The 25,310-nt window shown below is 52.2% G+C and overlaps 1 protein-coding gene across 1 annotated transcript in view; it reads left to right on the top strand.

Moving 5' to 3' along the window:
* The window catches only part of REXO2 (RNA exonuclease 2), a 4,655-nt gene extending 1,014 nt beyond the window's left edge, over nucleotides 1-3,641 (top strand). Inside the window, exons 2-5 of the mRNA XM_005427529.2 lie at nucleotides 1,290-1,401; nucleotides 1,922-2,030; nucleotides 2,252-2,305; nucleotides 3,220-3,641. Coding sequence (XP_005427586.1) covers nucleotides 1,290-1,401; nucleotides 1,922-2,030; nucleotides 2,252-2,305; nucleotides 3,220-3,349 — 405 coding nt within the window. The 3' untranslated portion in view covers nucleotides 3,350-3,641. The remainder of the gene's footprint in view (nucleotides 1-1,289; nucleotides 1,402-1,921; nucleotides 2,031-2,251; nucleotides 2,306-3,219) is intronic.
* Nucleotides 3,642-25,310: the final 21,669 nt, after the last annotated feature.

Here is a 25,310-nt window from a genome sequence, read left to right as displayed (position 1 = left end):
CTGCTGAAGTCTTGCATAAAATAATTCAAAATAGTCCCAGTGGGGAGGTGAAGCTTGAATGCCTTAATAAGAACAGGTGCAGGATTGGTGCAGAACAGTCCAGAGCCAGTCAAATGCAGATTTCTTGCTGTGGACTCCGGTGCATGTTTACAGGACTCCAGGCCTGTAAACACTGGGCTTTTGCCTGTCCCCTCAGCCCTGTAGGCTTTGTGGATTTTTTCACTGAAAGCTTCACTTTTGCAGCAAGAGATTATTTTTAGTTCTTTGGGCCACCAAAGAAAGGTTCCTCTTTGCCAGCAGCAAGAGAGCAAATGGATTTTCCAGTCCCTGATGATGAATTGAAATTCAAGTTAGTTTTCAATTAAGGGCTGAAGTTTTAAGACATCCATAACCCCCCTCTCCTCCCCCTTTGGCATCTTGCTCTCCCTGGGAAGAATTAGCAAGAGTTTGAGAAATGAATATTAATTTACTGTGATGGGTGCTTCTCCCTGCCCCAGTCGAGGATTCCGGCTCAGCCTCAGCTCAGGAGTGAATTGGAGATGGAAGCATGCAGCCTTGCTGCTCCTGAGGAGCTACTTATTTTTAATTGACTAAGAGAAGAGAAGCAATTAGAATATAGATGAAAATGCTGCCACATAATGAATTTTTTAACCACCACTTGGATCTGTCAAGTAGATTTTTGCTGCACAGTCGTGGAAATATATAGCGTAGCCAGATGGAAATAAATCACTGAGAACACTTGGAGAGGATTTGACATTTAGCTATTGAAAAAAAAAAACCAGGGAGGAACTTTCCTGATTTATAGGAATCTTGATGAACCCTGAAGGCAGGATCCTGTTTATTTGTGTTCACTGGTAGCTGCTGCTCCCTGCTGGGGAGGTGAGTGCCTCTCCTGGAACAGGGATGTGAAGGGATGTAGCGCTCTCCTGCCTCAAGGATGTGCAGGTGGATAAACAACGCTTCACATCTTGGTAACTGGAAAGAACTCTGAGTAAAGGAATCAAATAAAAGGGAAGGAAAAAGTCCCAAACCACACAGGAAGGTCAGTGCTGTCAGGACTATTGACCTGCCTTGGTTTTCCTTCCCAAGCAGGAGGTCCCTGGGGGGAGTAGAGGCTGGGGGTGCCCCAGAGAACTGAGATCCAGAGTTCAGGAGGCACCTGGGGAGCAAGCAGCACTCCAAGGGTTGACCTTTCACTGCAGAGTTAAACATTTACTTGAGAACTGGAGCATTCCTGGCAGTGTCTGTGACAGGGTGTTTCTGATTTATGACTGGGCTCTTTTTTGCAGTCTGGCCTTACTAAGGCTGTGAAGGAGAGTAAAATCTCGCTGCAGCAGGCAGAGTACGAGTTCCTGTCCTTCGTGCGGCAGCAGACACCCCCAGGGCTCTGTCCTCTCGCAGGTGAGGCTCCTTCTTTCTGCACTGCAGCACATCATCCATCCTGCACTCCCAGCACGTGGGGCAGGGGTGGGTTCCTGTTCTGTGCTGTGTCTCTTCCTCCCTGGCTATCCAGCCAAAGGCTGAATAAGGATCTTCCAGGTGTCCTGTTACCCAGAACTGCTTTCAGAATTTTGTACATGATCTTGGGACAGGTGCTGAGTGGGATTAATACCAATGGCCACTTTCACTTGGCAAAAAACCCGATAATGGCATAATTCTTCGATATTTATCTGCGTGACACAAATTGTGGGAGTAGTAACTGAGGAATTACTAGAGGTATTAGTATTAAACCCCGTGTGATCCTGCAATGAAAATCTGACAAACCTTTACAATCATATTTGCTAGAAAATGGGATAAATGAGCTGCTTGTGAATGGCTTTTCTTCCCCTGTGATCTCTCCCAGCTCGCTCCGTCTGCTGCTCGTTTCCATGTTGCTCTGTTTTCTTCTGTTTGAAGAAACATCTTGTTTGTGTCTTTGTAGGTAACTCTGTTCATGCAGATAAGAAATTCCTTGACAAATACATGCCACAGTTCATGAGGCACCTTCATTACAGGATCATTGATGTGAGCACTGTCAAGGAACTTTGCAGGTAAATGTCGCCCCAGTTAAGTGGTTTGAGAGATACCCCTGGGATGCCCATTTGTGGTGCTGGGGCTCTGCAGATCAAGCAGGGGGACTCACAGGGCTGTGGCTTCTCTGGGTGTCAGTGAAACCAAGGTTCCTTCACCAAGTGTAACAAACCCACAGCAGCCACCAGACATGCCTTTGAATCCCAGTTTTCTTTCTAAGTGGCAGTTTTTCTGCTCCCAGGCGCTGGTATCCAGAGGAATACGAGTTTGCACCAAAGAAGGCTGCTTCTCACAGGTGAGCTTTGTGCCTCTGTGTCTGACAGAGCAGGGCTTGTCCTGCAGAGAACTCTGCTCTTCCTGAGCAGGATGTGGGGCTCCCTGTGAATTCCAGCATCCTGTGGCTGATGCAGGTGGAGATGGCTTCTGCACCCCGTCAGATGTTTGAATTCTTCTGTCGAGAGCCTAGATAGTGTAGGGAAGGGGATTATTAAAATCCAGAGAACCAGAAGTTTCCTCAGCCCCTCTGATTCACTCTGCTCTTCAAAGTGCATGTTTGTTGACCATGCAAGCAGGCACTTAGTGGGGGTTATCTGCCCTTTTTTTGGGCAGAGGAGGTCACAGAAACACAAAAATTTGAGAACTGTGAATGGGGGGGGTGAGAGTCCTGCTCTTGCCTATTTCCTGAGCTTGGAATGTGCCCTAGAGGCAGCGGGAAGGAGCCGGGGAACCTCTGTGGCTCCGCTCTGATGTGCCCATGCTGGGCAGCAGGGAGGCTCTGGTACACACAGAGGAGGAGGAGGGCTGGCTGTCGCAGAGCTCCTGGCTGGAGTCGTGGTTGATGTGCTGCGCTGCAGGGAGCTGAGCCCTGCCCGTGCCCAGGCTGGAGCTGGGCAGCTCTCTGGAGCCCTGTCTCTTCCCTCGGCTGGAATTGTTTCTGACAGCCAGTGCTGCAGACCCTGTTGGTTTCCAGCAGCTGTGGCCCAGGCTGACATAAACTAATAAGCTGTGAGTTACTCCCTGCCACGTTGGCACCACTGGACTTTTATTGCTTCCCTGAGACAATGAGTGTTATTTTCATGTCTGACAGATGCACCTTCCCTGTGCATCAGTTTGGTTTCCTGCAGCCTGGAAGTTTTCAGCAGCATTAGGATGTGGGCATAGCTGGAGATGTACCCAGGCTCTTTGAAACCCTCCTTAATTGTCTTTCAGAGCACTTGATGACATCAGGGAAAGCATCAAAGAACTCCAGTTCTACAGAGACCACATCTTCAAGAGGAAAACGGATGAGAAGAAAAGGAAACTGATTGAGAACGGGGAAAGTGACAAAGCTGCCAGCTGATTTCCCCTCCTGCCATACCAGCCCCTAGCACACACTAGATGCGTCTCCTGGTTTTTTTTTGTTTGCCAGTCCCTTGGGAAGCTGCCCCCTGGGTTACCTTGTTTCTTACCAGCTGTTCAATGCAGACAGAAGCCTGAGTTGCTGCTGCTTTTCAGTTTGAGCGGGGAATGGGCAGGCTGGGCCTCGGCAGCGCCCGGGCTCGGATGTTCTAGGTAAAACACGCTGTTTGATACTCCTTGCACCTGCTTTTAGGTGCAGTCTTTCACGACACAATAAAACAGGTCAGTTGAAAGATGGTGGTTTTGGACAGCCTTTCTTTGGTGTTCCCCACGCTGCCAGGTGAGCTGCTGCTCCCCTGGGCTGTCCTGGAGCGGGAGCTGCCAGCCCATAAACCGCAGGGTGTAATGGAGCGCGGGGTGTGCAGCTCCCAGGCATGTTTTTATTATGGGCATTAATAATAACGGCCATCCAGGGCTTCTCAATCCTGCTGATTGTTGGAACACCTGCTCTGCCAGCCCTGGGAATGATTGTTATTGCAGAGAGGTCGTTAAAATGGTTAATGGGGCAAATAAATGAGTCTGTGAAATGTCTCTCTCCTCTGTCACCAACTCCCAGGTAAGTTGGCAATTCCAGAGAGGTTTGTTTTCTGCGTGGGCAGGCTTGGAGCAGGGCAGAGCTGAGGGACATCTCTGCACAGGGTTATCCACCACAGGCAGCACCTGCAGAGATGCCTGGGTGCATCCCTGTGGAGCTGCTGGGGCCCTGGGATGTGTTGGAGCTGAGGACACGCAGTTCACCCTTGTCCCAGCAGCTGCCCAGACCCACATCATGGCCACGTGCCACCAGAATTCACTTTGTCTTTCATTTCCATGTTGTTAGTTTTCCTCCCTTCCTTTGACTTCTTTCTGACCTACTTTGCTTTTCATATTTTATTCCTTGTTGAGATGCTTTTGTTTTTCTCGAAACATTTTTTAAGGAAAATATGCCACCTGCATTTATACATTTTTAAATATTGTTTATTCTTGCTTCTGAAGTAACCGTGCCGTATGGAGGATTTTTATCTCGTCTCCTGTGTTATGCAATAGCATTCGTGGTTCTCTGTGCTGGCATCATTTGAGGTTCCAATTTAGTACAAATTTGTCACGCACTTGGCAGAGCACAGATAAACCCCACCAAAGCGGGTGTTATTTTGGGCTGGAAACAAAATTCCCTCCTGCAGCAGGGGCTGGGGAGAGGAACAGCAAGGACCCCCTGGCTTTGCACCATTCCCTTCTGTAGGAGCGCTTACACCGGCTGTTTCCACGCTCTGAAAGCTCCTCAGCATCACACAGGCATGGAGGTTCCAGATACAGGGAGGCAAATAACTCCCTTTTTGGACGTGGTAGTTAAAAGAATTCCTCCAAGGCAAATACAGAGTGTGCCGGAGAGCCCTTGGCTCCACGCTTTACGGCTTGTGGAGGTGTTTAACAGCACATTAAACCTGCGACTGCACCAGGGGTTTGTGCTCCCGTTCGGAACAGGAGTCCCCACAGCTCCAGTCACTGCCAGCATGGAGAGTTTCCCGTGTGGAAACTCCTTCCAGACATGAGCCATTTGAGCCTCCCACGATGGCAAAAAGAGCAGCCAGTTATCCCTCCCTCCTTCCCTCCCTCCCTCCTTCATCTTTTCTCTGCCCTTCCCTGCACTTCCCATCCTCTCCATCAATCCACACTGCACTATTTGGGTGCAAACCACAGAAATCAGGAAAAACAGCAGCTCATGCTACACTTCTGCCCACCGTCAATGTGGTCTGCTCCCATCCTCTCTTTTTAGAGAAGTCCTCCTGCTCCAGGCACAGCTGCTGGCTCCACCACGATGGGCCAGAGCAACTTCTGCCCTCTGGGAGCTGCAGCACAGACAGCATCAACCTTGTGAAGGCAGGGATGAAACAGTGACCCTCAAGCAGCATTGCTCCGCTTTGCTGGGGCTGAGCTGGACGCTGGAGGTGCAGGGATGTGTTGGGGACACGCTGAGCCCGCCCTGGCACCGCTGCCAGTGCTGCCCACTGGCCCTGGGAGCTGCTGGGTGCAGCTGCAGCAGCTCAAGGTTGGCTGCAGAGAGCCCAGAATAGAAAACCTTCAGACATGATTTTTGTCTCTTTTTTTCCTCCCACCGCCGCTGATGATACCCTTTTACTGGAATAACTCTCTCCTGCTGACAGATAAGCTTTTAGGGTAGTGAAATCTCTGTGACACTTTAAGTGCCCGAAATGACAAAACAAGGACGTGCAAGATTACCCCGCGACTACTCCGTGAAACACAGCTTGTCACAAGTTGCCACAGCCCCCAGGCCCCACGGGGACAGGGCACCCCCGGACCCAGGACTGTCCCTCCAGCAGGGGAGTGAGCAGAATAGGGTGAGCAGAGGAAAGAGAGGGAAAGGGGCAAAGCAGGGCTGGTGTGAGCATGGCCTCCCAGGCCATGGGCACGGGGGTCCCTCTGGGATCAGGGGTTTGTCATCAGCCCCGCTGATGGATGGGATCCAAATGGCCATAAATTGCCGGGTGCTGCTGCAGTGTTTCATCCCCTGCTGGAGCCGCGTGCGGGGCACGGGCTGCCAGTCAGCTGCCAGGGAGGGAGAGGTGACAGCCAGGGAGAGCCATTCCCCAGCACTAACTGCAGCCAGAGGAGCATAAATGCGTGATAATGGTGTGATAGGGCCTAGCAGACACCCTATTTTGGAAAAGAAAACAATCATCTGGTGAGTCAAGTGGCACCTACTGACCCCTCAGCTCTGGCCGCTCAGGGCAGGCTACAGAGTGCAAATCCTTCTGCTTTCCCAAGACCAGGCTCAACATCCCCTTTCCTGGGAAATCTGGGGGGAATGCTGTTCTGAAAATCCACGCAGCCTGCGTGAGGGCACAGCTGGGGAAACTGCCCGGCACCTTCCCCAGGCAGAGTGCTCTCCTGCCCTGCACTTGCAAGCAAATAAAATTGGTGTCTGCTCCCGACCCAACAGACAAGACCGGAGGGAGGATCACGCTCTCCAAACTTTGCAGAAGGGAAATGAAGCACAGAGAGATGAAGCGACCTCCTTAAGGTCGCACGGGGAATTTGTAGCAGAGCCAAGAACTGAGCTGAGATCTCCAGGGTCCTCATCTACTTCTTCCACTGTAAGATATTCCTTCCACTTTCCCTCCAGCCAAGTTAAAAATAAAACTGGGTTTCATGTCCCTTTGGCTGCAACGTGACTCCAGTGCAGAGTCTGGTCCATGAGCCGCCAGGGCTGCAGCACCAAAGGATCAGCCTGGCTCTGCAGTGCCCAGTCTCGGGGGGATGGCTGCATGCATGGGTATATATTTGTGTGCATATATATTAGTTATGTGGCACTTTCTGCCTCATAATTAAATGGAACCTCTTCATAGGCCCCTTTGAAGCAAATCTCTGTCGGTTCAGAGAAACTTTCATCAGCAGCCAGCACTCTGCGGTGTTTGTTCTCATTGTTCCTGCCAGCCAGAATAAAACTCCTCACAACGATAGAGAGGTGGCTCTGGATCCCCAGTGCTATCACACGGGCACAGCCCAGCCCTTTCCAGGAGGGGAAATGCCTGCAGGGGTGTCTGCAGCGAGCCCTCAGCCGTGTCCCGAGGGCTGGGCAGCAGGTGGAAGGCTCCCCTTCTGGAGCTCTGGATGTTCTGTCGACTCTGGATGTTTCTATCCCCTCAATGTCCCCACGAGCCCTCCAACCTGTTGCATGCTTCCATTTTCCGCTCTGCTCACCAACACCGCTGACAGGAGCTGCCTTTTGCAGCAGGGAGCCCCAGGGCGGTGGGATGTTCCGTGCCGGGTGTCTGTGCAATGCCCTTGCCTTTCCCTGTGCGAATTTGGACACTCAGCCCGCTGCTCGTGAACAGCCCCAAACCGCCCCCAGCCCGCTCCCTGGGCTGCCATTCCCGGCGGCAGCGCTGCTGTTGCTGCAGTTGGTCTTGTGGTGTCTCCCGAACACAGGGAGCTGCGCGCAGGGGCGCGGGAGGAGGAGCGGCCCCCGAAGGGAGCGCGGAGATGGAGCCGGGGCCAGGGTGGGGATGCTGCGCGGAGCCCGGGGCTGCCTTGGCTGTGTTTGCACTGCTCGAGCAGTCAGAGGGAGGTCTGAAGGGTACAAGCTGCCTCTCCAGACATAATCCCTTGTTTCCACAGCGAAGGAGGGTTTCCTGCCGGAATTAGATTGTTTGTTCTTTGTTTCCAGGGGGGACAAGAAGCCCTGGCTGAATCCCCCTGCAGGAATCTGTGCAAGCCCAGGACTCGTGGCATGTGTCAGCACAGAGTCCCACCTCTCTGACTCCCCCACGATCGGTGTCACACTCTTGGTGCTGTCACTCTGGCCTTCTCCCCCACCTCGGGTCCGTGTCCAGGGCAGCAGTGCCGTTTGGGATGATGTTTTTGGGCCGTGAGCCCCTGCAGAGGACAGGCTGGCTGGGCCCAGAGGCAGGTGCCAGCTGAGGAGCAAGCCCACAGCTCACAGCCCCTGGAGAGCAGCATGGCACAGATAATCCTGTTCCCAGCCCGGGCTCACCCAGGGCAGCCTGGACAGGGTCAGCCTGGATCATCAGGGTGGGCAGACCAGGGAGAGCCGAATCCCCCAGCCAGAGCAGAGGAGATGAGAGGAAAGGAAAGGAGGGGAATGCACTTCTGGATGAATGGCTGCATGGCTCCGAGCAGCAGTGCTGCATGGCTCCGAGCAGCAGTGCTGCATGCACTGCATGCACCATGGAGAAAGGATCCTGCTCTGCTGGTGCTGACCACGCCATGTCCCAGCTCACTGCAATGGATCTGCTTTCATATCAGGCAGCAAAAATGCGAACAATATGTTCTGGGACAATTATTCCCCTTTCCAGAGGGACAAAGTGACTTGTCTCGAGGTCTTTTCCGTGTCCTCTGCTCTGTGCTCTAATTGCCCCAAGATGCTCTACCTGGAGAGAGCCTTAATACATAATTATATACCATTAGCAATGAGAATAACATGACAACTGCTTTGGATAATCACGGCGAGCACTGTTCCTGCCAGTCTCCTAGCTACCACAGCACACACGTATTGGGCTCAATTTGTACAAGAGGGCATTTTGGAGGAATTATCTGAAGCTGGAAATAAAAACAGCAGACACACGGTCCTGGTTTCATGGGACTCAGATGGAAACCAATGGGGAAATTCACTGCAAAGGCAAATCAACTAGTAGGATTTTTAATTTTTTTAACCCACCCTAATTAAGAGCAGAGGGTGTGTAGCCCAAAGGAAGCCTTCAGAAGATTGCAGATGCTCTCTGCCTGGAGATCTTGTGATATCTGGTGTTGATTTAAAGACTCTGGGAAGCTGCACTGCCATCCCTAGGTAAACTGTTCCCATGTTTTATGACCATGCTGCTAAGAATTTGTCCCGTATTTCTTGCCTGAATTTGTCTTTCTTTCATTCCTAACCACTAAGGATCATTTTGCCTTTCCCTGTCCCTCTGCCCAGCCACACACCCTCAGGATTTCCCTCTTCCTGGGCAGGCATGGCACTGTCAGCACTCCCTCAGCCAATCCTGTCAGCGCACCTCATGCCTTTGCTTCTCTTCTTCCTGATTTCCAGAGCTGTGTATCCCCATTTTCTAGAAATCATCCTTACAACTCCAGTGTGTAAATCCTCACTGAATTGCTGTGGGGACATGCCCAAGTCTTTCTTCTAAAACTAAAATCATCTTTCTTGCCTGAAGCACCACAGCAGCTCCTGGCTCCCATCTCACCTTCCCCCAGGACTCCCTGCTTTGTCCTCCCCACTGCAGGACCAGGTTTTAATCCATCAGGACAGCAAGAATCACACCATCACACTGCCCTGGGACATTTGGAGGCTGCTGTTCAGCACAATGCTGCAGGACTGGGTGCTCCTTGGTGCTGGTGCTTCCTCCAAGAGCAGAGCCCATGGCAGTGAGCTGCCCCCATCCCCTCCCTGCCCAGTGCATGGTCCAGCCTGGCCCTCGTGCACTGCAGGATGTCCCTGGCTCCCTCCTGCTCCCCCAGCCTTTCCCTCTGACGTCTTTTTCAGCCTGAAGGACAGCACTGTCAACCTGTCCCTGGAGAATGAAGAAAAGCAAACAGGAACCTTCGGAGGTGCTCCGAGTGCCAAGGACAAGGCTGGCTGCTGCCAAGGTCACAGGCAGGAGGATATTCATCTTCATTCCTCGCCATCTCCATCCAGCCCCAGCCGGAGAGAATCGAGCTGCTTCCGGCTGCACGTGTTTAAAGGATGAGGGAGCACAGGATGGTTCAAGAGGAGATTGCTTCATAAGACAATGGCTGAGCTGATAATGCCAGCTAAAGTCGGGCCACTGGGGACCTCTTACAATTTTAAGATCCAATCAACTTTAAAATATTACTGTCTCAGGCAGGCGACAAGTCTTGGAGCAGAAAACAAGTGATCCTGTTTTATTTACGGAGGAAAGGATGTTCTCCCTGTCCTCACCCACATATTGAAATATTAATGGTGTTTGTCTGAGTAGCTGTGTTAACATCACATTTCCAGAGCTCAAGCTATAAAAGCTCTGGTTAAAACACTTAATGCCATGATGCTGGCTGCCCGGGAGAAATGGACAGCAGGGATGCAGAGGGCAGGGGCAGCAAGGACATGAGGAAATGCCTCGGGGAGAGGCTGCAGTCAGGAGGGTTTGTATCTTAATCCCCCTCTTCCCAGGGAAACCTCTGACTCCACCACCTTCCTGGGGCCACATGTCACTGCTCTGGAGCAGCTCGTCCAGCACCAGCAGATGCCCAGCCTTTGAGGAGACCTTGACCTTGGGTTAGAAACTCCAAAATTTTCAGGTGCACCTGAGCTCCTTCACCCCTGGTAGGTGCCATCGGGCAATTACACAAATCCCTGCAAGGTTCAAGCCTCGCCTGCAGGAACTGAGCTTGGGAGAAGCCCAGCAGCAGCAGCAGCAGCCATGCTCGGGTGTCTGGGCTGGCCATGCTGCCATCCCCTTGGGATGCTGACAGGGAGCAGGGAGCTCCTGCAGCCAGCCCGAGCGCTGGGTCTGGCTCTGCTGTCTGGGCAGAGCGTGCATGACACCTCATCACTCTGCCTTAGCCTGCGGCCGCAGCGGGACGGCAGCAGTGAGGACTGCTTTACACATTTTATCATAAACACAAAAGCAACAACTACCACAGATTCTTAATAAAAATGTGTCTCTGGCGCCCGTGCAGAGCGCCAGTTAGGCATTGTACCATCAAGCAATTTGCAGCGCCTGCACACACGATCGTGCAAACGTCCCCAAAGTGCCCCGTGGAAAAGTCAATAACATCAATAAAATCAACAACAAAAAAAAGCAGCCTGGCTCAGCAGCAAGCTCTATTTACAGGGAACATCTCAGCGACCTTTTGAACAGGCTTAGTGCGAGAAGCATCCCCACATGTGGGGAGGACGAGGGCTCTCCTCCCTGAGAGCAGCTCTGTGACAATTACTGTCCAAGGACAGGAGCCACAGCATCGCCCTGGGCCTGCCCTGTGCACCACAGCAACCTTCAGATGGCCAGCAGTGCCCTGCCTTCTGCATGGCACTGAGCATCCCTGGCACCTCTCACAGCACCCAGCCATCCCAGGTGTCTCCAGGAGCTATCCTGACAGAAGCAATCGGTCAGAGCCACGTTTGCAACCTACTGCCCTTTGCTGGGATGTAAAAGACCTCTCCCCAAACTCTAATCCTCTCCTGTGTTGCCTGACACAGCCCTCCTCTTCCCACCTGCCAGGACCTGTGCTCTAAGTCATGCACCTTCTTTTATTATGTGCTCATTCATCCATCCCTGAAATTCACATTCCTCTTCCTTTATGAAGAATTAACTTGTTGAAGTTGATTTATGAAGACTGGCAGGCACCTGTGCTGGAGCAGGGCTCTAATACGTTCATCATGAAGTCCTGTAGTTATTCCTAAAAGAGCTCATGTTAATGCCTCACATTAAAATTCATACTTTATTTTTACATAACTAGATGACTCTCTGCAATCTTTAAGATATGCCCTTCAGAACCTGGATTTCTTTTTTTATTTAAATTCCTTTTTTTGTGAGGGATTGAAGCAGCGCAGTGACAGCTCCTCACAAACACGGGGTGGCACTGGTGCAGGGTGGCAGGTCGCATGCTTGCTGCATGTTGTGTACCTCGGGTCTGACTGACAGCGAGGACTCGCCAAGGCACATCCTCCGTCAAACACAACTTGCTTTTGTTAGCGCAAAACCAGAACCATTTTCCTTAAGAACATAACCTTTCCCATATCTGCTTTTGCTAACAGGAGCCAGCTTGCGCTGGAAAAGCAGCGGGTTGAGCTCTGCACTCTTCAGGAAGAGCCTTCAATAGGCGAGGGGCGAGTGGAGCTGGAGCGGGGCGCGCGGGGGAGCAGCTCCCAGGGAGCAGAGGCAGCGATGGGCATGAAAGGAGAGCTGCAGGGGGCAAAGGCCTGAATTGTTTGGTGGGAACATTTTTTCCCCCTTTCAACCCAGCGTGTTTCATTCCCTGGTAGAAACAAATCTACTGGAACCCACTGAATTTGGCACAGGTTCAGCTCAAAATATAATTGCCCTCAAAACGCAGCTGGCCAAACTCGAGCCCAGCCTCACGGCCCCCATTTTCCTGACATGTTTCCCTTTGGATGCCGGGCACACCTGAGGGATGAGCAGGGACCCTCGGCATGGCGGGGATGGGGCTGCTGGCTGCTCCCAGGGCTCTCTGTGCCCTGCCCACGCAGCTCAGAGCCAGCCCTGCGGGGAGGCGTTGGTGGAACAAAGCGCCGCCAGCACACCCGGCTCCAGCATTCCTCTGCGGAGCACAATTGACCACTGAGAGCCTGAGCTACAGCTCTAATTTGATAGGACTGTAATAAATTGTGTTTCTTGCTCTCAGATGCAGAAGGAGAAAGAAAAGGAGTGGGAAAGTTAATCTGGGTTTTTTTTCACACCATTGCAGCAGAAAAACCTCGTCCTTTGTTATTGTTTATGTTCAGAGCAGACTGCTGTGTTGGAAACACACATGGATGATCCCTGCCCCCAAAGAAGGTCTGTCCTGAGCCAGGCAGACACACAGGCCATCTGTGGCATAGCTGTGGCACAACTTTAGGCTTTCTCTGAGGGATGTGGGGCTTGGAGGAGCTGAGCAGTCAGGATGGCTCTGAGCAGGAGGGGCACACTAAGTGTGCCATTGGCATTGGCCATTGTCCAGGCCATCAGGGAGTGAGTGGATATCTTAATCCTGCTCCCACCTGGATCTGATCCAAGACAGACTGAAGTCAGTGGAAATCTTCCCGTTGCTGCCCTGGGCTTTCAGCCAGACGGGCAGCGGCGTATGGAGTTCCTGGGACACGAGACAGAAAGACAGACGGAAAGCCCCAGCAGAGCTGCTGTGTGGCTCCTGTGTGAATGCACAAATAGCTTTTGCTGCAAAGAGGACATGAAGCCCTTAACAGGACTGCCACTGCCCAGTGGGGAGCACTGGAAAACTTTCCCTTGGGATCCTGGCGTTGCTCAGCACAGCAAGTTCCTCTGAGCATCCCTGGCAGCGTGCCCCTGAGCCACATCCCGTCTGTCCAGAGGCGTCTCCCGGCTCAGCCCTGTGGGACAGCACGAGGCACAGCCCCACAGCATGCCAGGACAGATCTGCTCTCCGTTATTTATTTGTTTTTGCGGGGTGGTACAGAAGATGACAGCTCATAAACTGCCTGCCAGCGCCCTCCCTCCCCGTGTCCTTTGAAGCGCTGCTTTGAGCCCGCTCTGTTTATTGTGTGCTGCACAGCTCACGCCTTTGCCACTGAGAGCACGAGGAGAGAGAAAAGCAGGAAGATAATGCAAAATGCCCTCCCAAGTAACTTTGCTAATTAAACCAGCTCTGAAGCCTTCCCAAACACCCCCATGTTATGACAAGATGAACAGCACATTACCTACACAATATAAATTTAATAGTTTCACTGGAAAGTTCAAATGAGACCATTGTTGGTTGATAGCTGAAAATGAGCCAGCATGTGCCCAGGGGGGCAAGAAGCCATTGGCATCTTGGCTTGTACCAGCAATATTGTGGCCATCAGGACCAGCACAGAGACTGTAACCGTGTGCTCAGCCCTGGCGAGGCCATGCCTTGAGAGCTGGGGTCAGTTTTGGACCTCTCACGACAAGAAAGACACTGTGGTGCTGGAGTGTGTCCAGAGAAGGGCAGAGGAGCTGTGACACTGCAGTGCTGGGTTAATGGCTAGGCTCGATCTTAAAGGTCATTTACAACCCAAATGATTCTCTGAGTCTATGATTTACTTCCCATTACCCTTATGCCAAAGGGGGCAATCCTTTGGGACATCCTCGAGGAAGAGGGATCCCTCTGAGCCTGGGTCATGTCTCCTGCTCTCTCCAAGACACCCACAGAGCAATCACAGCCTTGGTGGGTTTCTTCCTGGGTTAGAGCAACAACACCAAGGCTTCAGGCTGTGGAATGGGAACTCACTATCCTAACAAGAATAATATTCCTTGCAGAGGTTCACGCGCTGCTGCAATTGAGTTATGAAACACCACGAGGATCAGGTGGACTTTGCAGGAGCTGCTCTTCTCCTGGAGCACTTTTTCATTGTCTTTAGCTAAAATAACCTTTCAGAAAGCAGGAGCAGCATCCTCCTCCCCCTCAGCCCTCCAGCCACTGTCCTTCGCTGAACATTGATTTTTGCAATGCTCCTCATTTTTCCTGCTCTGGAAATGAATATGACTATGTATTCCTGCAGAGATGGTAGAAAAGAGACAGCGAAGGCAGAGATGTCTGCATGGCCATGAGGTCAAACTGGTTCAGCTTTTGGGAGTCCTTAGAAGACGCATCAAGCTGCCCTGTCTCAGGCACTTTAAATTCAAGACATTGATAGCTGGAAAAGCAGTTTTCTCAATGCTGAAGGAGAACGAGTGTGACCCTGTGCCAGGGAGCACTGCCTGAGGAGCCCCGTGGCGGGGTGACAGTGACTTGCCCCCATTAACTCATCATTTGCGGGTGATTCTATCGCATTGATGGGTGGCCATCATTTGCCACTGCACGACTAACGAGCCACCAGGCCTCTGGAGCGTTCTGGCTGCTATTTTAAATCACTGTTCCCTCTAAGCAAACAGTAGAGAGAAGCAACTCCCAGGCCCCGCTCAGCCTGAGAAGCTGGAAAGAAGAGACTCCGGTGAAAAAAAGGCAACTTCTGCCTCCAGGTCTGCGTCCCACAGTCCCTGAGCACACGGGAGGTTCTGCCGGGGAGAGCATTTCCATCCAGCTGCTGCACTGACAGGCGCAGGAGGGCTGGGAAGGCGTTGGGTGGAGCTCTGCATGTTTACCACTATTTATCCTCTGTATTTTCCTGAAAGGCTCTGGGTACTGAACAGTCCTTGTGCAAGGGGGAGCGCACACGTGTGAAAGCAGATTTCTCCCAAAAACATAAAAGTGGAAAGAAAAAAAATAATAGAGATTACAGATACATTATCAGCGGATGAGGGCTCACCCTAAACAGTTATCTATGACTATACAGTGATTTAATTCCAGACCCAAATGATGAACTGACAAATTTCACAGCCCAGTTTCTATTCTGAAGCCTCCGCTCACTGAAGCTCATTTTCTGGGGGAGGTTTTGGAGGAAAATGTGTTCTTCCCCCTCAGATCTCCCCGGGGAGCGCTCCCACCGCGCAGTTGCTCACTCGCAGCATCCAAGACGCAGGAGTACAAACAGCGACATTTCCCCATATCAAACGGGGAGCGGAGGGGAGCTGCTAAGATCAAGCTCTGCTCTGATCTAACTTGCATCTTGCCAGTTTAAAATCTTAATTGAAATGCTACTTGAAAGCCTCCTGAGCGCAAGGAGGGAAGATAAACCCAAGGCAGTCGGCCTGAATGCCAAAGCACGGGGAAGGAAAGCCAAAGTGCTGTTTTTTTCTGAAAATATCATTTTGAGCTGCCTGTCGCTGGCAGAGGCATGACATGTTCCTTCTCCAGAGAGGGACGGGAGAGAGAGGAAAATCATCTTTCAATCTCAGTGTAAGTATCAGCTGGGCAGCAGCGCCTCGTCTGCCTCTTCCTCCCTGGGAAGTTTGGGAAGAGGGAGGGGAAGAAGAGAAGGCAGAGACCGCCACGTTTGGCAGAGCCGGGCCTGCAGCTCTCTCTCTGCCCACTCCAGCTCCCTGGAAGCCCCGCTGTTCAGCCAGGCAGCTCTTCCCCGTGGGATGGAGGGTGGGGAAACCCCCAAACTGGCCAGAAACCCACTGGCTGTTAAGCACACTTTGCAACATCTGCTGCTTGTGACTATTTGTTTTAGTATTTCTACTTTATACATTGGAACGCTCCGATTTTTGGTTGTCTGGAGCTACAGAACCGCCCTGAATGAGAGCTATTGCTCAACAGCAGTGGTGGAGCAAGTGTGACCGGAGCACCGCAGCACGGCAGGGACCACTCCAAGGCTACGGCAGCCCGGCTGCTGCTTTTTTAGCGATTTGGTTATTTTGGGCACCGCAGACAAACCGTTTGTTCATTTGGGAACAACAGAGCTTAAAAACAAACGAGGTGTTAAAAGCAGGGAGCTCAAAGCTGGGCTTTCATCTGCAGGCTGCGGCGCGGCTTTGATGGGGCTGGAGAAGAGCTCTGTTCCCAGGGGATCATAATTATGCTTTTGGCTTTGACGAGTCCGGTGGGTTGGATCTTCACAGGCTCTCAGTGCTCCCCTCCCCGCCTCCTCGCGTTTCCACTTCAAAGCAGAAGGGAAGAAGCCCCGAATAGCATCATTTTGTTGATCAAAACCCGGCACTAAACACCGGCCCCGATGAAGAAACCAGAGAGGAGCTTTTCATTAGCGGCACATGAAAACGACACCTCGCTCGGGCTCGGCCGCAGGCGCTCCAACCCGGACAGGACGTTCCAGCGATGTTCCAGCGATGTTTTAGCGATGTTCCAGCGATGTTCCAGCGATGTTCCAGCGATGTTCCAGGGATGTTCCAGGGATGTTCCAGCGATGTCTCAGCGGCCGAGGAGCCGCGCATTTCCCCGGCCCCGTGCACGGGCAGAGAACCTTGCTCAGGGCACCGGCATTTAGAAGAAAATGGTTTTCTTTCATCTGTCCAAGTAAATCTCTTTCGAACACTTGTGAGCCTGATTGCTGCCAATTTCCGCGGCTGAATGCAGCCATTCGGAGGGGAGGCATTAGGACTAAGAGATACTCATAACATTTGAAATGAAGCAGTTTTTTCCTTTTTTTCCCCCCATCCCACCTCGGGCTGTGTCTCTTTCACCGTTTGGGTATTCATTCTTTGAGAACAAGAGATATTTCTCCGCTTGAGCCCTCTGCTATGCAGTTCCTGCCCGGACACGAAGGCACTTCTGCTTGGAGGGATGAGTCCCATTTGCAGCTGCGCGCCATATAAATACATTTACATAAAATATTTATATAATTATATATAAATATATAAAAATACATAAATATATAATCATAGGGTGGTTTGGGTGAGAGGGACCTTAAAGCTCATCCTATTCCACCCCCTGCCACAGCAGGGACACCTTCCACTACCCCAGGTTGCTCCAAGCCCTGTCCAACCTGGCCTTGGGCTCTCCAGGGATGGGGCAGCCACAGCTGCCCTGGGCAGTCACCTGGTGCCCACGCTGTGGGATGAGCCCAGGACACGAGGGTTTCTGGGCTGTGCACACGTCCAGCTCCTGTCCAGCTTCTCATCCAGGAGCTCTCCCACGTTTTTCTTGGCAGGACTGCTCTCCATCCCCTCATTCCCAGGCTGTATGGATACCAGCAGGTTGCCCTGGCCCTGGTGCAGCATCAGCCTTGTTAAACCTCATGAGATTCCCATGGGCTACTGCTTGACTATTCACTGTACTTTATACACTGAGAGAGAGGACTATATGTACTGAGAGAGAGAGCAGAGGACTCGGAGCATCTCCCAGTGGCGCTGTGCAGAGCCGCAGCCGCTCGGGGTGTGTACCAGCGCCAGGCTACAACCATTTTCCACTCATCATTCTGTGCCTGAATATTGCCACACATATGTTATGAAAAATTACCCGCTGCTCAGAGAGCTCCGAGATACAATAAGATTCACATCAACATTAATGAACCCCTGTCTCTCTTGCGAGGGGAAGCTAATGCAATAACAGCGTTATATTCGGCAAACAAACGCTTGAGACAATTTTTTTTAAGCACCAGACAGTAAACAGGACTGAAAATATCCTCATGAATTACAAGAGTCTAAAATCCTCTACTGAGAAATTAATTTAATAGCAGTAAATACTAGAACAATTTCCCCCATGTGAAAAGCCACCGCCACATTCAGTTAAAAAGCTTCATTTAAGCAGCACGTGGGCACCCACCAGGGCAGGGAAACGTATTTCATCACCTAACAGTCCTTTGGAAAGGGCTTTGTCCCTCCTGCGCTGGCACTTGGTGATGGATGTGTCTTCCCCCGTGAAAAGATCAGGGAAAAGAAGAAGGAGAACAGGCTGGAGAGACTCAGAAGGAGAAAAACACCCAAACAACCTAACAATTCAGGAACAAGCTCAGGTTCAGGGAAATTTTTAAAGTTTATCCTGCCTGACCAAACCCCAGACATTTCCAGGCAGCTCCCACGTTCATCCGCTGCAGCAGAAAGAGAACTTGGCACTGTGGTTGGTAATTCCCATTGATTTTTGGACGAGGCTCCACGCCTTGGAGGGGCCCCGTCTCTGAGAGCAGCGTCTGCCCCGATGGCCGATCAGCGCCAGCCTCCCCGGCCCTGACGAGATCTGGGAGTGCTGGAGGAGCCGGCGCCGGCCTTTGGGGAGCACATGGGCTTTGGAAGGAATTATGGTAATCGGAGTAGCCTTCTCCCCCCATCTGTTCAGCTGTTATTCTGGGCAAAATTAATAGGTCCAAGGATAGATCCGATCATAATGACAATCTGCTCTGCGCAGCAGGAGGTTTTATAAAGGAGCCGAACTGCGGCTCGTTGAAAACACTTAAAGTAATTAGTTACAGGGCTACTCGCTTTCTTTCCTTTTAATAGTAATAATGGTTATTAATGTTTACAAATTACAGCGCCTCGCCGCAAATGAAAGAATGGCTGGAGCGGCTGCCCGGGGAAGACGAGCGCTCCGAAATTCAGCTCCCTTGGAGACAGAGCCTCTCTCCCAGCCCATGGTGCCACTGGAAACAGGCTCCCTCTGCCAGGCTGGGGGCATGCCATGGCCAAGCACTCACCAATACGAGGCGGTTCCAAGCCCAAACAGGGGTTTGGCACAGCGGGGTGACCGTGTGGCCACCCCTTGCCAGCAGGCACCGTGCTCTCACGTGCCAAGCACCAGGAAAGGCAGGGAGAGAATTGCTCTGATGATAAATATGTAGGAGAAGCTCAAATCAACCTGAACTTTAGGAAAGAAGAAAGATAATTAAAATATAAATAGACATGTTTGTTTCAAAGATTGATGGCAAGCACTCGATTCAGCCTGAAGATTAATCAGGGAAGTATAATTATGCCTTTGCACAAAAATCCCTGTTAAGCCCCCTCCCTGCCCCAAACAGCAGGGGAAGGAGGCAGGCGGTGCTGCCAAACTACAATGAGGCTGAAGGACAGTCCCCCAGCATAGGAACACTGGCATGCAGGGGCTGACACCTTTGCTCCAGTCCATTGACAGCAGCTTCCCTCTTTTCCCCAGAAAGGCTTCATTTTCACACTGGGAAACTCCAGTGTGGGATTTCCTTCCATCTCTGTCCCTCCCTCACACTGCCAAATCCATTTGTGGGGGTGCAAGGTGTTGCCCCAGCAAGAAGACATTTTCTCTGCTCTTCTCCTTTCCTTGCAGCCCCGGCAGACTCTCCAAGGACACTCCAGGCTGTAATTATGATGCTGGATGTGATTGCCCAGGCTCGTATGACCGGCTGATCATGCGGGGGGTGCTGCTCAGTGGAGCTGCTCGGTAACCCCATCACACGCCGGGCTCTGGGGCTGAGGGGGAGGTGGATGTAGCACCATGGGCCCCACACTGCTCCCCACAAGGCTCACACGGCCAGGGTGGGAGATTGATTTGAGGGGAGCCGTGCTCGCGTGTCTCAAGCCAAGTGTGACGAGCACAAAGATTTGTTTGACATCGTTTCCACGCAAGGTCAAGTTGAGCTCTGCCGCTGCTGACTCAGGCACTGGGGATGCTGCGGAGCTCCTGCGAGGCTGGGCTGCTGCCTCAGCATGCCCAGCCACCACAGACACCCTTTCCCTCAGTGCCACAGCAGCCCAGCTGGTCTCGCCAGGTGGGCACAGTGCATGCAGGGCTCCATGCACTCCTGCTCCCACCAGCACCATCTCCTCCAGACCATTCCGTGCTTCCCCTTGGTATTTGGTCACCCAGCTGCCTCTGCTCAGAGCTGGGGGAGCTTTCCATCCTCTGGAAGGAGCCATCAGAGCGCTGTGTGCCAGATGGAAACACAAGGAGAGGAAATTCTATGCAAGAGGCAAATGTCTGAACAGCCTTCAAGCCTCTGTGTGTTAGTGGTTGTCGCTCTGAGGCTGTTTTGCTGCCCCGGGCTGTGCATCAGACACTCGCCCCACGGGTCTCTCATTTACTGGCAGGTCCAAGGTCCCAAGGGAGCTCCCCATCACAAGGCAAAGCACGTTCTCAGCTCCTTGCATGTGCCAGCTGGGAGATGGGTCTTTGCTCTTCACATTATTTACTTTTTATAGACAAAGCTGTGACCCTGGACTCCTTTTTAAAGCTTATCTATCATGTACTTTCTCCTCTCCCTCTCAGCATCATGCTGAGAGGAGGACGGTGTGTGTGGAGGGATGCAGGATTTATTCTGCAGCATCCTGAGGATGGAGCTGGCACCCAGGGCTCCCCCTGCCCTTCCCCCTGCAGACAGCAGTGGGACCAAGGTCCCCACACCCCTCTCTACGGAATGCAGGAGATGAGCAAACAGAAAGCAAGGGATAGTGGGAATTTTTGCATGGGAATCAAAGAGAACAAGCTGTCATTGACTATGAGCAAAGTCAGGGCCGCTGTGAGTGCAGCACATGGAGTGCTTTATTTAGAGTATCTGGAGAGAGAACAGGTAAAATAACTGAGTTCAGGGATGAGGCCACCATTCCCCTGGCTTCGGAGAGCTGAGAGTCTCCATATGAGAGGTCAGAGTGATTTTCATGAATCAGACTGATGGTGACAGATGCTCTCCTCTCAGCTGGAAAAAGAGGACTGAAAAAGCTCTATCCCCCTTTTTAAATGGCTCTCCATCTCCAGGAGAGCCCACATCATTCCTGGGCCTTCAGCACTCACACCACACTCTGATGGGACTGCATTGCTCCCCTCCTCTCCTGCTGCCTCTGTGGTGCCGGGGTCTGGATGTGATGGGGCACAATTATTCACACACACACACACACACACATATATATAATATATAAATATACACACACAACATGACAGGCAGCTCCTACACCAAACAGAGGGGAGGCAGTTCCCTCTCCACCCACACTGAGCCACCAGCTCTAATCTGTCCTTGTCTCCTCTCCTTTCATCTCTGACCACACCTCGGAGCCGCTCTGTCTCTGCAGAGAACGGAAATGCTGCAGGGGCCTGGGGCAGATGCTTTGTTTGGTTTCTTCCTCTCCGCGCGCAAGGATGTTAGGAAACAAAGTTAGACATAAAATCCCCTAAATTATTCGATGGAGAAAAAGGCCTCAGTGTGTGCCAGGCAGCTTTTAGGGGCGAGGGGAGAGAGGCAGCCCAAAAGCCACTGCTGAGCATATTAAAGAATGGCATTATCAAGTGGAACAGACAAGACATGTATATAATGCATAAGTAGTGTTTGCTGCTTCTCCAAACAACTCATAGATCACCAGGACACCAGCTCCTAGGAAGAGCAGAAAGGAAAAGAGAGAGGAATGCACGATAGCATCAGAAGAGACGTGTCTGCTGCTGAGGAATGGAAAAAGCCCCAACCAAAGCCCGGGATCTGGACAGGATTGGCAGTGCCTGCAGGTCCGGGGAGACCTGGCAGGAGCTGGCACTCAGAAACCCAGGATCCCCACATCAGCCTGAGCTGTCCTCTGCCTGCCAGCTTGGGTGTCCCCAGTGCCAGCCGGGTGCCAGCCCTGAGTGATGAATGGGGCCTGGCAGGGCAGCATCAATCTGCCAACGCAGTGACCTTCAGTCGTGCAGGGATGTTTTCAACAACTCATAAGCCTAAGGAAGGTTCATTTGTGTTCTCATTTAGCATATTAAAAGGGTATTATTGCTACAAACCAGAAACCTAGATGAGCCCCTGGTTGCAGCTTTGGATGTGGCTTTAGACTGAAGGTGCAGGGCGGTGATTAACAGTGGCACAAAACATTTATGCTTCATAAACAAGGCCAGACACGCTGTCCCTCATGGTAAGTGGTGCAAGGGCTGCAATGAAGCTGGGCAGAGCAGAGGCAGGAGGCATTTGGGAGCACACATGTCTGTGGTGGCTCTGGACTGGGTCCCCCCATTTCCATGATCCAGCTGTTTGGACAAGCTGCTGCTTACAAATGCAAAGGCTCAGCATGCCTCCCAGATCCTGAAGGGCCATCCTGCTCCCCCTGCCCTTACCAGGGCCTTCTTACTCCTGGCAGATCTGTAAAACCCTCTTGTCAATAAAAGGGTTGTGCAATTTCATCCCCTGCCTCCTGCTCCGAGCTGTGAACCTTTCCCTCCATGTCCCTTCCATGACAGAGAAGGGGAGGAAGGAGATGGGCAAGGTCCTGCTGGAGCAGGCTAGCAGGGAAATGAGATTGTGATTATCTGTGGGCTGAGATGCTGCTGGCAGGGCTGTCTGAGCCCCCCTGACAGAGGGGACCGGGGGTGGCTGTCCCCAGCTCGTGCCACTCCCAGACACGGAGCACCTCTGGCTCCCCTCCCTGCTCCAGCCCAAGGGCACCACAGCACTGAAGCCTTGGGAAGCTCCTGCTGTGGAGAAATCAGTCACTTTAATTACCCCTTGCACTGCATTTATCTCCATGAAAGGTCCCTGGCTCCTTCAGCGCTGACTGGCAGGGGGAGCAGGGAGGAGCAGCAATGATCTATCTGTTTGTTTGTTTATTTATTTCAGTGCCACCAGCACTGACAGGGGCCTCCTGCACCCCAGGCTCCCCCAGCACACAGAGGGGAGGGAGGGCAGCTCCAGGAGCCCGGCCAGAGGTGGGGTGGGACAGGCACATCTGGCACAGGGCAAACCCTGCCCTGCTGTGGGGCAGAGCGAGCAGAGGGGAGCTGTGTGCACAGAAAGCAGGGCAGGAGCAGCAGGGACAGGGTGGGAGGGCAGCGTGGCTGTGTCCCTGTCCCCAGGCACCGCTGTCTGTGCCAGCCCCAGCAGCTGAGCAGCACTTTCTGCTGTGACAGGGCTTTTTCTGTGATTGACCCCAATTACAGGAGCCAGCCCGAGTGGGTCACCGCTGTCAGCCCAGCAGCTGCTCGGCGCCTGCCCAACCCACAGAGTGAAGGGCAGAGCTGCGTTAAGGGCAGCTGGCATGGAGGGGCATGCTGACACTGGCGCAGCGTCCCTGGGAGAGCCTGGCACATGCAGAGACCTGTGTGCACCCCGTGTCACCTCCCGGGGACCCCGGGCACCCCCAGCTCTGCCCTGCCCACTCACACGAGCCAGGAGCTGCCCACAGCTGGTTTACAGCTTCTCCATCCTTTCCATGCAGATTAATTACTTGCACAGCAACATCACAAGAGCAGAAAAGCAGCACAGGAGCCTTGAGGCACACTGCAGACCCCACATCCCCCTGCCCCTCGCCTGGTGCAAGGAACAGCAGCAGGAAGGGCTTTCTTATTCATCCCAAGTTTTCTCTGGAGCATCTGGGAGCACAGGCTGCAGGAGATCAGCAAGCTGCTCCCTGGACAACAGCTCACACACAGGTGTTTGTAGTTAGACTCACTATTTATGTGCAAGAACTTTCAAGCCCCCCAGACCACCATCTCCAGCAGGCCCTGCCCGGGCAGTGATTGTGAGTAACGAGAATCACCTGCAGGGTAACGAGAATCACCTGTTGGGTAACGAGAATCACCTGTTCTGGCTCAAACCTCTCACTGTGGAGCGCCAAACCCAGCGCCTTTGCCTCTTTTCCCCAGCAGCAAAGGACAATAACAAAGGGTTTATAAATGTTCAAGTGTAGATACATTTCCCCAGGTTGTGTTTCAATGACCTTGCAGAGAGGCAAAGAACTTGTTATAGAGCACAGAGACACAAATCCTGGAATAACACCCATGCAACCAACTTTCTCAATGCCAGAGCACATACCCACATGTCTGGCTGGAGCAGGAGCTCCTTGACATGGCCAAAACCACCTCACTCTGCAGCTGACACCTTCCCTGCCTCGTTTGTGCTGCAGTCGCTCCTTGAGCTTCTGAGCGTTTCAAGGGCACATGAAGAGTGCTCGTGGACTGAAGTCCTGCACCAGATAACCAAACCACTGACCAAACAACCAAACCAACGCCATTTCTGCTGAAGTAATAGAGAGATAAACACCCAGAGACTCACCCAGGGTCCCAGCTGAAGGCTTTAGAGGCACATCCATTGCACGCAGCTCTGGAGAGCCTCACCAGGACACAAATGGCTTCGCTTCACCTGGCACCAGGAGGGCAGGCTCAGCTCTCACCTCGTTACCCACCTGCCCACACCTGGGCTCAGCCTCTCCTTCAGCAGGCTGGGGGCTCACACAGCTTCTGCCTGCCCCCCTTGTCCTGCTGTGCCTCCTGGCTGGGAATGCCCGCACCTGTGGGCATTCCCAACAGCTCCACCTGTGTTTGCTGGAACACAGCAACTGTGCTCTGCTCAAAGACCCACTTCTGTTATTATTTCATTCCACTGTTATTAATATCCGATTTGATTCCATTTGTTCCATTTTACAGCTTGTCTCCTGCAATTGCCTGGCTTTAGAAACAGTTTTATCTGAGCAGGTGAGGCAGATTATAAATAAATGTTGTACCACACTTTGTATTTTAAGCAAATTTGAGACTTTCCTGATTAGGTGCTTTCACTGGAGAACCTCGTTCTGTTGGATAATTGCAACCTCGGTTCTTTATCCTCCCCTTTTGTTCTCTTCTCCCCTTGGCAAAGCTGCAATCTTGCATGAGAACATCAGCAGACAAAACCCTTGAAAATAACTCTCCAGAAGAAATCTCATTTACTTTTTAATCTGGCTCGGAAATTTGCCAGCAGAATTCCCCCTGACAAGCAGAGCCATTTATTCCTGTTTATCATACTGGCCAGATCCTCACTCCAGTCCAGGTGAGGCCGTGGGGACAGAGGGGCCTGCGGAGAGATGGGAACAGAAATCTTTTGATAGATGATTTATTTGATACAATCTTCCTCCCAGTAAGATCAGCGAGCAGAGGACAGAGTGATGACCGTATCCATTCCAGCTGCCAATGCTGAAAGGCCACACGGACACAGAGGCTCATTCCCCTCACTTTGGTAGGTTCTCTATTTATTTACCTACAGGAAAACATGTCCATACATTTGTATTTAACATTCCTGGGAGGAAAAGAGCTGATTCCTCTTGTTTCCTCCTGGACAAGGAGAGTTTCACTGCATTAGTGACTTGAGAGTCCTTTTGCCCCTGACAGCCACGGGACAGTGCTGCTCCCTGAAGCCATTATGGTTTGGTTTCATGATGTGGCTACTGAAGGGCCAAGAATTTGTTCTGTGTGGCACCTTCAGGGGCAAAGCAGAGGAAAGGCCCACATGTTCCAGGGCTCCTGGTTCCCAGTGAAGTCATTAGACTGGAGCTGGTGAGGTCTGCAGTGATGTAGGCTCTTCTGTCACTCTGTACCCCAAAATAATCCTTGTTCCCCTGTTTTTCCTCACAGCCTGGTGCAATCTAACTGCAGGGATCAGGGTCTCCTGCTTGGTGTCTGTCCTCTCCTGGCCACCCCTCTGTGCCCTGCCAGCCACTGCCCCTCGCTGTCATAGCATGGTGTCCCTCAAGGGGGAA

The sequence above is a fragment of the Geospiza fortis genome, unplaced genomic scaffold, assembly GCF_000277835.1.
Source record: "Geospiza fortis unplaced genomic scaffold, GeoFor_1.0 scaffold183, whole genome shotgun sequence".
In the NCBI taxonomy this organism is placed as follows: Eukaryota; Metazoa; Chordata; class Aves; order Passeriformes; family Thraupidae; genus Geospiza; species Geospiza fortis.
Note: the sequence above shows the minus strand (reverse complement) of the source record. Positions and strands in the feature narration are given on the sequence as shown.